This window comes from Episyrphus balteatus, chromosome 1, assembly GCF_945859705.1.
Source record: "Episyrphus balteatus chromosome 1, idEpiBalt1.1, whole genome shotgun sequence".
Taxonomy (NCBI): domain Eukaryota; kingdom Metazoa; phylum Arthropoda; class Insecta; order Diptera; family Syrphidae; genus Episyrphus; species Episyrphus balteatus.
Window position 1 is genome coordinate 90,138,026 of NC_079134.1, and position 15,194 is coordinate 90,153,219.

General features: G+C 31.4%; 2 protein-coding genes across 2 annotated transcripts in view; one reads left to right on the plus strand and one right to left on the minus strand.

Moving 5' to 3' along the window:
- The window catches only part of LOC129907323 (benign gonial cell neoplasm protein), a 222,312-nt gene that overhangs the window by 168,806 nt on the left and 38,312 nt on the right, over positions 1-15,194 (plus strand). The window lies entirely within an intron of this gene.
- Positions 8,545-15,194, minus strand: part of LOC129907351 (heterogeneous nuclear ribonucleoprotein U-like protein 2) — a 217,504-nt gene continuing 210,854 nt past the window's right edge. The window contains exons 6-9 of the mRNA XM_055983512.1: positions 9,925-10,595; positions 9,763-9,874; positions 9,626-9,705; positions 8,545-8,853 (exon numbers count right to left, since the gene is read on the minus strand). Coding sequence (XP_055839487.1) covers positions 8,713-8,853; positions 9,626-9,705; positions 9,763-9,874; positions 9,925-10,595 — 1,004 coding nt within the window. The 3' untranslated portion in view covers positions 8,545-8,712. The remainder of the gene's footprint in view (positions 8,854-9,625; positions 9,706-9,762; positions 9,875-9,924; positions 10,596-15,194) is intronic.

Sequence of the window (15,194 nt, forward strand, 5' to 3'; positions counted from 1 at the left end):
CAAGAAATGGCAAATACGAAGGATAAGAATTCAAATGTTATCTAAGAAAAAATGATTCTCTTGAAACCATTAAAAATCAAAGAATATGATTTAAAAAGTCCTTTTTTTTATTTTGAACAGCTTGCGCAAGTACTATTTCATTGTTTTTTATAAAAAAAAAAAAAATAAAACAATTATACTGCCTTAAGACCCTTACAGCTAGAATCCATGGGCAGCGAGCACCCCAGACATAGTAAGAAAAATTCTCAGGTAAGTTTTCAGGTGTTATCAATGAAAAAAGTTGATCAATTCAGGATTACCTAATCCAATACGGTATCACTTTATTGTATCCTTAATTAAGTCTAAATGTTTAAAAAATAGTTGACGAATGGTTAATGTTTCATAAATTAATTTATCATCAAGTCCAGCCATGTAAAAACAAAAAATAAAGAGGTTTCTTAGAAAAAAGTAGTTTTGGTTTTTTGTTAATTTTTCGAAAATCACAAAATATTTTTCAATTTGTTTTTTTTTTTTTGTTTAAAAATGAATAAGAGCATCGAATTTAAAAAACTAAATTAGTACTTAATTACATGAAATTTTGAAAAAAATTACTTTGAAATTTTTTTTTCCATTTTTTTTTTCAAAATTTTTATTATAAAAATTAATTTTTCAAAAACTGTGCCATAAAATGGCTTTGTTTAAAATATTTGTAAAAGACTAGGGTTTTTGCTTTACAAAAAGGTGTAACACGTTATTATTAGTATAACCTTTGATTTTTAATAATTTTTTTTTCCAAAATATAAATCACTTTTGTATGCATGATATAATATAAGAATATTGCGCGAAAAAAATATTGTTGATTAATGTACTTAGTAGCTGATGCAGAATCAATAAATGCTATGTATTAAATTACCATCTGAATTAAATTGATTAGTGATGTAACTAAATCATTTTTTATGGTTTAGGTATCTTATAATAATTTTCATAATTTGATGGGCTTAAATTTCACTGTAATTGCTCACTACGTGACCGTTCTTCTGTAGGTACCTACTAAATATTAAAAGAAATGAAAGATAAGTTCAAAATTCTGAGTTTGTGGACCAGTTTCTCAAATACACTGCTTTCAATTTCCGTTTACTTGATTTTGAAATTTGTCAATTTGTTAGAAAATTGCTTCTGTCGCTTTAATAATGTCTTCAAACAACTCAGGCAATCTTTTCATATCATTTAGGAATATTTTTTTTGAAAAAAAAACCAACAAAACACAAATTAAAGTCTTAAGTAATTTAAATATTAAAAGCAAAACGGAAGCAGTGCAATTTTTCAAGCAATTTTTCATAGAGATAAGAGTATTTTTAAATTACCGACGTTTGTAAGAAAAGATCATGAATATCGGATCTGTTTCCGCCCTTTACAACATTTTTTAGCTTCAGTTACTCCACTAAATAATTTTATTGTTAAATTAGTAATTTTCTTAACTCTACACAAACGAAACAACAACAAAATTAGAATGTGTAATTCCTTTCGTTTATTTACAAGACATGAAAAATAAAAGAACTAAATAAAGGAGGAATTTATTTCCTTTTTTTTTCCAATTTAGTAGGTATTAAGGTATTTAATTTGGTTCTGCAATATGGATCAAAGACAAACCAGACGTTTCCGCTGTTCTTGATTTATAGATAACACTGGTCAACAATGTTTTTGTTACAGACACCGAGATATACTTTTCTATACCTAGGTTTTTTGGGTGCTGAGCTCGAATCCGAGGTCAAAAAAATTTTTTTATCACATCACGTTTTTGAGATAATCCCGTTAGAATATCGAAAATGCCGCTTTTTATCAGTTTTCGAGGTTATTTCTTAGCATTTGTTTATTTGTTATAAATATTTTAAATATCTCTTTTCTTCTTCGAGAAATGTTTGTAGTATTGTAATTTTTTTTGTATGCAGCGGTGCCCCTTTTTCATTTTGCCACCCGGGCCCTTTTGCCCCAGTCCGACCTGTTTCACCTACCTAATTAGATACTCATGATTTCATACCCCAGTTAAACAAAAACACAAACCAAATCAATGCGCAAACAAATAAAACTTTTTTCCTTGATTTCCAAAAAATATCCCAAAACCAGATCTCATTTGTATATTCCAAACCCTAACCTATTCTATGAAAAAATATTAAAGAACAAAATTTCATTCATTGATCAGGTGGTAGTACTAGGTACCTACCTACTTTCTTAAAATGCATTCACAATCCTTTTGCATACCTACACAAAATTACTCAATCGCGCCATCCAAGGAAACAAAAACAAAACTAAATTGCAAAAAAAAAACAAACAAACAAAAACAAAAAACCAACCCAAATATGTATGTAGATACTAGTACATATTCCTTATTCTTTCTTTCTCTTCTAATAGATCTTTTGTGAGTAGGTACTGAACTACTGAGTAAGTTTTTTGTGTTGTTTTTTTAATGAATCGTTCTCGTTGAGGCAGACTGACCAGCGTCAACCGTATATTCCTTTGATAGAAAGAAACAAAAAACGTGCGCCAGGAAGACTCAATACTCGAGCTGCAAGGTCTACTTCTATGGACAGAAAAAAAAACACATATGTGCACAACGGTCTTGAGTTGCAATCGTACCTGAGTACTATTTTCTTTTGTGCTCTTATACTTCAAATACGACGATTTTCTGTTTGCCTTTCCATTTTTTTAATTGACAAACAATATTGCAAAACCACAGATCACCTCATATTTTTATTCCTCATCTCAACCTGAACCTAGCTTATGAAAAAAATATTAGGGAAAAAAATGCATTAACTGCTCAGGTTTTTATTTTTAAATACGTCCACAATCCATCTGCACACACACAGCTCTATTTTTCTACCATAAATCCCGCCTTAAAAAAGAAACAGTTAAAGCGCGATTTTGCAATGCAAAAACACAACAAGAATACAAGAACAAATTTCAGAGATACAGAAAAATAACGATTCCAACTCAAGAGTCAAGACCGTTATGCCCATGATTTTTTTTTTCTTTTCTATCCATACAAAAAGATCTTCTCGCTCTGTCTGAGGCAGAGCCGTGAAAACACATGATACTCACTCTCAAAGACCACGTAAAAGAGAATCACAGAATAAATAATCAAAATTCCAAAGAGAAAAAAAAGCATTTTAAAATTTCTCAAATTTTTCATCGAAAAGAGCTTTTTTAAAAGCTCTTCAAAGTGGTGATTTTCAGTTTCATATGTCACTTTTTTCTATGAAGATGAGATATCTGTATATAATTATTTGTGATAGAGGCTCGTGCGAAAAAATGCATTGTACGAGAGTCGGCGATGTAGGATGTAGGTATTATTTTTCTGTTTTAGGTGGAATACACCAACACCAAATTTCATAGGAAAAATGTGAAAATGAAATAAAGTGGACACAGTTTCATGAGGTACTTCTTTTCATGAGGTGATATTTTTTGTTGTTTTGTTGCCAAAGTTTTAATTTTATTCAGAAGGTGATTGAATAGTTTACCAAGAAAAATCGAAAAATCGATTTAATATTATAAAAAACTATAATTTATATGTTTTGTATTTAGTTTTTGTTGAAGTTTAATTTATTTAGTTTTTGTTACCTACGGTTTTAGTGGAGTCTTTTTATATTAGATAAGCTTATAATTTTCAAGGATTGCACACACATCTAAATGACACCGATTCCGTTTCTACCTTGCTCTGTTCCGTAGTAGAACATCTCGTATTGTTTTGTCTTGACGTCTAAGAAACGGGCTCTGTTTCCAGTGTTTCGCCACTTGGTTTCTTGGACGCACAAGATGTCCACTCGCCTCCTCTTCATCATCTCTTCTAATTCACAGCTTCGGCCGTTCATACTGCCCACGTTCCAACTCGCGACTCTTAACTTTCTTCTCACCTCGTGCATTACTTTGCTAGCCCCCGGAATCCGTATAGCTCTGACCCGATTATTACTAATCGGTCCAGGATCAGTATTGTGCGAAGCATCTGTGCTGCCTGGCGGGGTAGTGCTGCTCGTATTAGCAAGATTGTCCATAATGCTCGAAATTTTCCGAAAATTTCGCGAAACGTTATCGCATTTTTGTCGACACTGGCATGCTCCTATTTGTGTAATTTGATCGTCTTTTACTACGCCGGTGATCTCCAGTCGCCTAACCCAAGGAATTGCATGCACGCTTAATGGAAAGCTCTTAGATGTTGGAGTGTGTCGCTAGGCTCACCTTGATGTTATTTTGCCTAGATGTGATTTGCACCTTATAGACCTGTGCTCTGAATATGTCGGAGTAGCTCATATAAGGGGGTTCACCAAGTAGTTCGGCCTAACTGGAACTGCTGACGCTACCGTTGATTCTATAAATGAATTCTTCCGCTACCGTCAATTGTTGGGAGTGCCTTGGTGGGAACACTCCTTCGTTGGGGGGGTAATTAGTAGCAACAGCCTACTCCGCTTCGACCTGTCGACCATGGGAGGCCCTTCTGCGAAAACAAGTTTCGCGATCGCATAGCTCTTAGCTTCATAGTAGTAGTCACCGTAAGCCCATCCGCCACGACAAGGCTTACCCCCATGGATGGGCAACATTTTAATCCGTTGGTTCAAACAAATTTAGTAACAAAAGTTACACAGCTATCGTACAAAAGTGTTTTATATATTCCAAATCTTTCCAATAGAATGTTGAATGCTCCTATAATGAATAAAGACAACGTTCGCTTAGCATTTAAATCGGCAAATACTTTAAGAACATAATTGTTCTCGAATTTAAAAGGTGAATTTTCAAAAAACGAAAAATCAAACATGGTTTATAAAATAAAATGCTTAGGTGATGGAACAAACTATTGTCCTTCACTTTATGTAGGCACTTCTATGCAGAAACTTAAGAATCGAATAGCTGGTCATAGATCAGATATAAATAGCGGACAGTCCCAAAAAACAGCGTTAGCTTTACATTGTTTAGATGAAGGACATAGACCAGACTTCAATAATGTAGACATTTTACAAACAGAAAAACATTATAGTAAGAGAATGTTGCTAGAAATGTTGCATATTTTAGATACAAGTAATACTGTTAACAGGAGATCGGATTGTGAGGGACTTAGCAATATTTAAAGTCAGTTTGTCCAAAGAAGTATCTTAGATTAAATCTTATCTTTTTGACTAGAATTTTAGGTAAGATTTGTTTTTGTTTTTATAAAAAATTTGAATTTCTTATCAAATAGAAATTTATTAAACTTCATTATTTTGAAATTTTGATAAAACGAAAGTCTTTTTCAAGACTTCAATTGTTGAAATTTTGAAATATTAAAAATTAAAAACAAAAACAAGCAACTTTCCAAAGAGATAGAAACCTTAGAGGTTAAAATATATTTAATATATTTCACAAATATTGTAAGTATACGTAATTTATTCCTTTTTTAATATTTTTAAGTCATGTTTTTTATTAGAGTCCTGAAGAAGGGTGTAAGCATACCCGAAACGTCGACTAATACTAACTAAGTATATTGAAGAAAGACCTATAGCCCACGGAAAAAGTAAAATTTATCTTGATAAGAACATAATTATTATATTTTTGCTTCAAATCAATAAAAAAATAACAAGAATCTCATATTTTGACTCCTTGAAATAAATATATTCATTAATAATTTATATTGTTTTCTATATATTTTTTTTAGAAATATTGCAAAAAATTCTTCTTCCTCGATATAGTGCGGATTCCAAAAAGGTGCTGAATCATTCTTCCAGGACAAATATTTCTTTTTCAGTTCCCAAAAATATTGTTTTTAATAACACGAAAAATTTGTAAACCGTGTTACATTAGGGTGGCTAAAAAAAAAAATACTTTCTTCTAAAAAAAAAATAATAAAAACACCGAGTAGTTCACATTTAAAACAAATTATCTATGGAAAAAATATTTTTAATTAGGGTGTTCAAGGAAGTTTTTTTATGCGTTTGAAAAAAAAATGATTTTTAGTGCACAGAAAGTTTGTTAAGTGCGTTTTTGCTATAGTAATATTAAATTCATGCCGAATTAATTAAATTGAATTTGGTTGAATTCCAAGCGTAAATGTTAAATATACCATTTTTCTGAGCCCCCTAATTCGAAAATACCTACCCCAATTTTACATTATATTTCATAATCCATGTTTTACAAACTTTCTCTGCAGTGAAAAATAATTTTTGTAATTAATTACCTAAAAAAAAAAGTTTGAACCACCCTAATGGAAATTTTTTTTTTCTTCGATAATTTGGTCAAAACAATATCCACGTTAATTTTTTTGAAATTCTTCAAGCAACTGTAGAAGATAACATTTTTTAGAGCCACCCTAATACGAAAAAAATTTAATATAAACTCATTATCTCAAAAAACACGATTTCGAAATTTTCTGTCATTTAAATTTAAATTTTTCGAAAAATGAAAAAAGAAACATTTTTTGCGCCACCCTAATTCATATGTTTGCTTTTTATTTTTTTAACAATATTTAAATTTATTAACAAAAAAAATCGAATCAATAGTGAAATAAATTTCTTCTTGAGTTCTGCAGCAATAAAATTTTGGCTGCGCAATCTGCCCGATGTTGACGACATACTGACGTTTATGAACAGCAGAACAGCAGTTGGACTAAGTTAGTCCGATCGCAGATCTGACTTTATGAACACGACTTACGCAGGCCTAAGTTAGGCAGACGTTTATGAAAACACCCTATGTCTGGGTCTTAGTCCGAATTCGGATCCACGAGTAAAAATAAAAGAGCAATACATTCAAATAAGATCTTTAATGTATTTAGAAGTGTGGAACATTCTTCTTAATAAAATAAAAAAGAACCTTGTTAGATTTAAAACACTAAATACAAAATGAGGAGAAGTTTTACTCATATCTTCCTGTTTATAACTTGTCAATTTAAAGAAAAAACGTATTTTTACTTACTATCTTTAAAGTAGCATGAATCAAAACCAGGTTAATGAATGTTTAAAATTGGGTTTTTTAAATAATGGAACCGAAATTGAATTTAAGATTTCCAGCTATGTGTGGATTGAGGATACATTTTTGACATTTAGGTATATGTTTTGAATATAAAATTTATAAAATATAAAATTTATAAAATTTATCTATGGTTAAATTAAGTTGATTGAATTGGGATACATTTTTGATGGGGCTTGATGTTTTTTTAAGATGCAAAACAAAAGAATTCATTGTGTTAAAAACAATTATAAGACTTTACAAGTTACATTTAACAACACGCGATGTCCTGTGAATTTTATTTTTGGTTAACATTCACAAACAATTTTTTCATCAATAGTGAAATCATACAAAATATTAATTTATCCTTATACTCAAGGTTGAATTACTTTCTCAATTTTCTTTGCTTATTTTCAGTTCTTAAAAACTTCTGTCAAAAATTTACCCTCTGAAGATAGGATAACGCCGACACAAAAAAAAATGATATGTACTCTGAATTTCAAGTTCGTTTGGCCCGGTCACCTTCCACTTTTGAACAAAATGCAAAAAAAAAAAAATAAGGCAAAAAACTTGACTTTTTTTTTGTTTTTTGCATTTTGCCCAAAACTGGAGGCTGACCGGGCCAAGCAAACTTGAAATTCAAATTTGGCGGGTCCAAATACATATCGGTAGGAAGGTCTGGTCCAAAGTATATGCCACTTTTTTTTGTGTGCCGGTCTAATTTACCTTTTGAGGGATACATTTTTAACAGCTGAAAATTTGTCTTTTCAATTGTATAGTGAAAAATTTATAATCGGCTTAATATATAACTCAATTCACGCACGATGTCAAATCTTTCGACAGTAATATGAATTTGTGAAAAATGTGGTGTTTTGAAATTTTTCAATAATATGGGCGTTATTGTTTTAAACAAATTTATCAAAAATAAAACGATTTTCTAATCAAAACATATTCATAAATATTATTTAAATTTATTTTTTATGAAAATACTTGTACTTTAAATAACTTTAATCTTATTTTAAGTTGTGATATTCAAATTTAAAAAATTAATCAAAATGAAACGTTTGCCCAAAAACATCGAAAACGGTTAGTCGAACATACTAATAGAACAATACTAGAAATTCTCGACGAGACAAACTTAGTACGACGTTTGCGAAGGACTAAACCTTTCGATTTGGTACAGTGAAATTTTTTAATTTAATTCCTTTATCTCAAAATATCGGCATTGATTAATATATATTTAAATGTTTTAAAGATTTTATTTGTTTAACTTCCTATAAAATGTTTTTTTGATACCAACATTTAAACCATTACTTAAATGATTTAATTTAAAACAAATGTTATTTATTTATTTTTAAATATCATCAGTAGGAACTTTCATCGGAAAGTTACCTACAACACGTAACTTAACTTCGAGAAAGATAAATTGCTAGATAAGTTCCATCTGAACTTAGTTGCAGTCGGGAGGAGGAGGTGGTTTTAGTGGTTAAGAGTCCCACATATCTATGAGCACGCGTTTTCCGGTCCTCATAGAATCTTTTGAAGATTTCAACACCTACCCACGGACAAAAAAAAAAAAAAAAAAAAAAATCAAAATGATAGTTAAATTGAAGTATATAAACATTTTTTGTTATTTTCATACATTTCATTTGAAAAACATGATTTATTTGTATATTTATTTATATTTATATTTATGTTTTTTGTTTTTGATTCAGGCAAATATACAAGATTTATTTTTATGAGCACTGAACTTATCTTATGCCGCTGGTTTTATTTTTTTAAAGATCCATCCATGGATGAACGAGAGTTCATAACGTTTGTGCCGTCTTGGTTGGGATATGAGTACTGTGACCAATACTGTTGACTGGAATTATTAGACATTATATTGCCTTGCTGTTGTTGAGAGTTATTCTAAAAACAAGAACAAAACAATATTTTTTTACTACATTTTCACTACTTAAAACTTAAATTTAAATTTATCTAGATTAGGGTGTGCCATTTTTGGAAACTTCTTTTTTTCAACTAAAAAACAGGCTAAACATTTTCTAAAATGTGAGCTCTTAATAATAATTTTAAGAGACGTCTGTTCCTAGTTTTCCATTTTAATAACATAGGAACAAAATAATTGTTTTCCTATTCTAATCATATGCGAGCAAGGTGAATGGAGCAAAAGTCACAATATCGAACTCTATGCGCTGAAAATGGAGGATGAAAGTAAAACAAAATTAACAAAAGTTTACTAAATTAGTGTGGTGCACCAGTTTCAAAACTCCAATAAAGAATGAACCTTTGATATAAAGTCAAAGCCATTGTTTGATATTATTTGTTGAGTAGTTATCAGAATATGAAGAAAATAAAAAAACAGTGGAGTAAATTTGTGAGATGAAGGTTATAATGTTTTAAATAGAAGTACCAATTGGAAATAAAAGACGTAGTGCGTTAGGTGCAAATTGATATTTAGATTAACCCTCTGTATGCACACCTCTTTTTTTCGATCTCAATATTTTATGGAGAATCATATATTTATGAAATTGATGTAGAATTTTCCGAGGAATTCGAATACTGTATTCACAATTCCAAAAAAATGTTTTTTCACCCTTTTAAAGACACTTTTCTGTGACCACTTTTCATTTTTGTCCAGGAAAATTCGCACCCGTGTGCCGACAGAGGGTTAAAAACTTACCTTATACCAATTGACCCACTGCTGTTGTCTAGGATCGGCATTGTTTATAGTCCATTGAGCCTGTTGTTGATTTTCATATCCTGTATAAAAATGTATTCATATCTTATTGTATTGTTATTTATTAGTAAAAAGCTTACTCTGAGACTGATCGTAACCCCAGTATTGCTGCTGTTGCATCTGTTGTTGACCAACCCAATTTTCACCTCCTTGCATTTGCATCCATTTACCCTGCGATGAACTACTGCTTTGCTGGAAAATTTGATTAATAACAGTAAATAATTTTCATCAATTTATCTTACATGTCCACTGAGCTTATGATAAGCATAGCCATCTTCATTCGAAGAATACTTCGATCGCTCAAAGCCACCGCGATTATCTTCGGTACGATTGTCGCGGTGGCCAGACCGAAAATCCCGCTGATTATTTGCTGACCGATAACTACCATCTCGACGGCTCGCATTAAAACCGTTTTCGCCGTTGCGGCCACGACCACGATCTCTAGACCCGCCACAATATGAATCATGGTTCCTGCTACCACCCCCATTATTTCCACCTGATCGACCACCAAAACGGTCATCATAACGATTACGATTATTGTTAACCCAACCACCACCACCGCTGCTATACCGATTATTGCGATTATCATAAGAACGCCCGCCGCCATATCCTCTATCGTCGACCCACGAAGCAGATGATCCACGAGATGATGGACCCCAACGGTTCCCTGATCCGCCACGCCGTTCGTTAATATTAGCCTTCCAGCGTGAGGTTCTTAATTCTTCGTGCCGCCGTCTTGATTCACGTGACCGATTTTCACGACGTGCTACTCGAGGGTCACGCGAAGCCTCAATATCTTTTCTTCCTTTTTCGTTGTACCGTTTCACTTCATTTTTGGCTTCATCGTCTTTCAAATCAGTGTAATATATGTTGTCAAACCAACCAAACTCAAGTGATGGTAAGGTAAAACTTGCTGTAAGTATTTCAAAAAAATTAATTCACAATTTGTAAGTAATACTTTGATTTAGGGGAATGGATTTACATAAATATTGATTAAAAACTTGTTATTATAAACATTCACTTCACTGATAATAAAGGTGACAATATAGTACACAAAATAAAAGTATATGACATGGGGAAGAATGAATATATATATATGTATTAGACTGGGCCAAAAAAATAAAATATTTTTTTTTTGAAAGTTACTTCGAAAATCTTGTTCAGGATGATGAAAAAAAAATTTGGTGAAAATTTGAGCCGTTAAAAAAAATTTTAAGAGGTCTATCGTCGGTGTTTTTTATTTTTATACATGATATGATGTTTTACAACAGAACTGCTAGACGATCAAAGTAAAAAAAATTTCTGTTCATTTTTTCTTATATAAAATTAAATTTCCTACAAAAAAGATCTCATTGAAAATTTTCGTCAGACGAGCCGTATTCGAGTAATTAAGCCTTTTAAATCGAAGTGTTTTTTCAATTTGACTGTTTTACTTTGGAATTTTGTGATGAGCAAATAAGTGAATAGAAAAATAAAACCACGACAGATTCTTATAGGAAATTTAATTCTCTACACAAAAGGTCTTTTAGTAATTTTCCCTAAATTGAGTTCACGATTTAAAAATTGATTTTTTAATTTTTTTCTCGATTTAAATCGTGAATAACTTCTTCAGAACTCAATTTAGGGAAAATTACTAGAAGACCTTTTGTGTAGAGAATTAAATTTCCTATAAGAATCTGTCGTGGTTTTATTTTTCTATTCACTTATTTGCTCATCACAAAATTCCAAAGTAAAACAGTCAAATTGAAAAAAACACTTCGATTTAAAAAGCATAATTACTCGAATACGGCTCGTCTGACGAAAATTTTCAATCAGATCTTTTTTTTTAGGAAATTTAATTTTATATAAGAAAAAATGAACAGAAATTTTTTTTACTTTGATCGTCTAGCAGTTCTGTTGTAAAACATCAAATCATGTATAAAAATAAAAAACACCGATGATAGACCTCTTAAAATTTTTTTTAGCGGCTCAAATTTTCACCAAATTTTTTTTTTCATCATCCTGAACAAGATTTTCGAAGTAACTTTCAAAAAAAAAATATTTTATTTTTTTGGCCCAGTCTAATATATATTCTTATATGTGTGTATATTCTAAGAAAAAAATTGTTCTACAGCAAAGCTAAGGGTCTATCTTCAAAATTGCTATAATTTTTCGATGTCTGAAGAAAACCTACTGACACTAGAAACTTTCTTAAGGTGCTAATTTTAAGAAGAAATGTTATCTTTTAAACAATATTGGTATCTTTTTTTATTTATCAGGCATTATTTTTTCAAGGCTGTTCCATTTTTCTTGGCCGTGCTAATTTTTTTGTTTTCTTATGAATAAAATAATGAACAAATATATCATTCTTAAGGCCATTTCAGAAGTAGCCGGTTTTGTCATAAAATGAGTATGCTTCCTCACACACCCGGCAGCCGGCCGCTGGGGGTGTCTCTTCCGCCCCGTTCTGTCTTTTTATAACTTCTTCTTTTTCTTCTCCATTATCGACGACAGTCATGATCTCGAATGGGATCACAGCTCTCCCCCTTTACTGTTTCACACTACGGCTCTACATGTAGAGTTCGCCGGGTTGACCTCAGGAAACATCGGCAGGCCTCCCTGTTTTGTATGGTTCCATGTCTAAGGCCAACTGAATGCAGTTGTCGTTGCATTTGTCATCTCCATGAGTTCTTAGGCCTGCCTCTTCTTCCCGATTGCGTTGGATAGTCTAACTGAAGATTGAAAAATTGGGGCTAATATAATATTTTGTACTTTCTATGATAGTGGAGTAAAATTAGATTTATACCTCGAAATCCAGGAAAAGTCAATGAATCTGTAAAACGAGTATAGGGCTGCATTATTAAAAGGTCAAATAAGAAAGTTTAAAAAAATTGTCACCGCTCTCGATTACAACAATTTTTAAGAACCGTTTACATGTCATGTCATGTAATATGTCATTGCGTATGAAATCGTTCAATCGGAATTGCTGTCTCATTTTAGATTTAGCTCAAACTTTGAAGGGACTGTAAGGAAGCAAATACATGATAATTTAATATTAAGTTGCGTGGTTTCCCCGCTACCCGCATTCGAACTTTTGGAAAACGTAATTTTCATGTTACTATAGTTTTGCGTCTATTAAAGATATCTTTTTGTTTTAAACGGAACTTTAAATCTTAAGTATAATAATTTTTGAATAAATATTAAAAAATTACGTATTAATTATCCCTGAATTAAAAACAATTTTTGAAAAACTGGTAATTTTACTGATTTTTCATGGTTTTGACTGGCTCCAGAACCTTGGAATTTATACTTTCCAAATAAATTGCTAACCAACTCGAGAGCTGTACTTCTTATGCAATAATTTTCAGCGTTTAGCCAGGAGGGCAATTTTGTATCTTTTAAGTATGCAATGTTTTTCTCGAATGCACTAGAAAAGTTGCATACTTTTAAGAAAAAAACATTGCATACTTATAGGAAGAAAATATTGCATTCTTAAAAGATAAAACCTTACATACTTAAAAGGACCTCTTGGAACAGGGCTTATAGAGGCCTTCTGTCACTTGAAAATACGAGGCTTCACGGTTTAAAAAGGTCTTAAAAAGGCGTTCTTTACCTAAAATTTACATGGCTTCCCCTAAACACTTCTAGGAAGTCTTAAGATGACCTCCTTACTTTCCAAAATGGTTGCCTTGCGTAATCAAGCCTTAAACTAAACCTATACAAACTATAGCTTGTCGAATCGAAAAAAATGGACCTTATGCAAACCAAACTGTTACTTGGGATGTGTCTGGCAAGATATAAAACCACGAACGAAAATAGCCAAACAAATTAAAATCTGATATACAATTAGATGGCATAGAAACATACAGATTCCAGCGTTTGATAAGAAATTAATTTAAGCAGTTTATTTTATTAGAAAATTTTGTATTTTAGTCCAAAAATAGTAGTCAATGCAATTTTTTAAACTTTTTTTTCACAATTTTTGACTTTGAAATCAATTATTTCAAAAACTATTGATTGAAATAACTTGAATTAAAACTTAAAATAAAGTATAAATTTCTGGCTTTTGAAAAAAGTATTATTTATAACTCTAAGTGTTGCCGTCATTTTTAAATATTTTTTTTTTTATTTTGAGTCATTTTTTAGAAAATTGTGTCTGGCAAGGTGTTGAAAACATCAAAACTGTCTGGGTCTTGAGGTAACGTCTTTTCATAGGTCCCCAAGTAGCATATATATAAAATTTAGCTTTTATACTATGACGAAATCATAATTTTTTCATGTGTAGGGGTGTCTGGCACCGTTTGCAAATGAGGCAAAACATCTCGGGATGACTCTCGACGCGAAATTAAAATGGAAACCGCATGTTAAAAATAAATGTGATCAGTTAAATATGAAATTAAGAGATATGTACTGGATATGTACATTCTAGACTTAGTATTGAAAACAAATTATTAGTTTACAAGCAAGAACTAAAGCCTGTCTGGACATATGGTATTCAACTCTGGGGTTGTACCCGCGATACAAATTTAAATAGATAACAAACTTTTGAAAATAAATTATTAAGATTTGTAAATGCGCCGTGGTATATAAGAAACGAAGATCTTCACAGGGATCTTGGAATCCCCACGGTTCGCGAAGAAATAAAAACTTTTGTCCGAAAGCATAGAAAACGGTTAGTCGAACATACTAATATAATTTTCGACGAGACAAACTTTTCACGACGTTTGCGAAGGACTAAACCTTCCGATTTGGAAGTGAAATTTTTCAATTTATTTCCTTTATTTCAAAATATCGGCATTGATTAATATAAATTCAAATGTTTATAAATTTTATTTGTTTAATTTCCTATAAAATACTGTTTTTTTAATAAAAAAATTTGAACCATTACTTTAATGATTTAATTAAAAAAAAAAAATGTTATTTAGCTATTTCTTAATATCATCAGTAGGAACATTCACACGTAACTTAACTTCGAGAAAGATAAATTGCTAGATAAGTTCCATCTGAGCATATTTGCAATCGGGAGGAGAAGGTGGTTTTAGTGGTTAAGAGTCTCACATATCTATGAGCACGCGTTTTGAAGATTTCAAAACCTACCCACGGACAAAAATTTTTTTTTCAGTTTTAACAGTTTTTCTTTTAAAATTGAACCTCTCGCCTAAAGGGGAGGACATAGACCCCCCTTCCATACGATTTTTTTTCTTGTCTGAGTGCAACCTACACTCCCTTGGTTTTTGTTACTTATGCAAATTACCCTATGTAAGTACCTTTGTCCCCATATAAAAAATACCAATTTTTTTGAAGATTTTTGCATAAAGATCGAAAACGGTCTGTCAAATTGAAAAACCGTTAATGCAACAAATGAAGGTAATGAAAAGTTCTACAACTTTTACTACGAACTAATTCAAAACATTGTTTCTCTCCCAGATTTCTACCCAAAAACAAAATATTTTTGAATTGTAAACATTATGGGGGTGTGCGACTATTTTGGATATTGACGGTGACTTCTCCCCCGCGACGCAAGCGGCAGGCA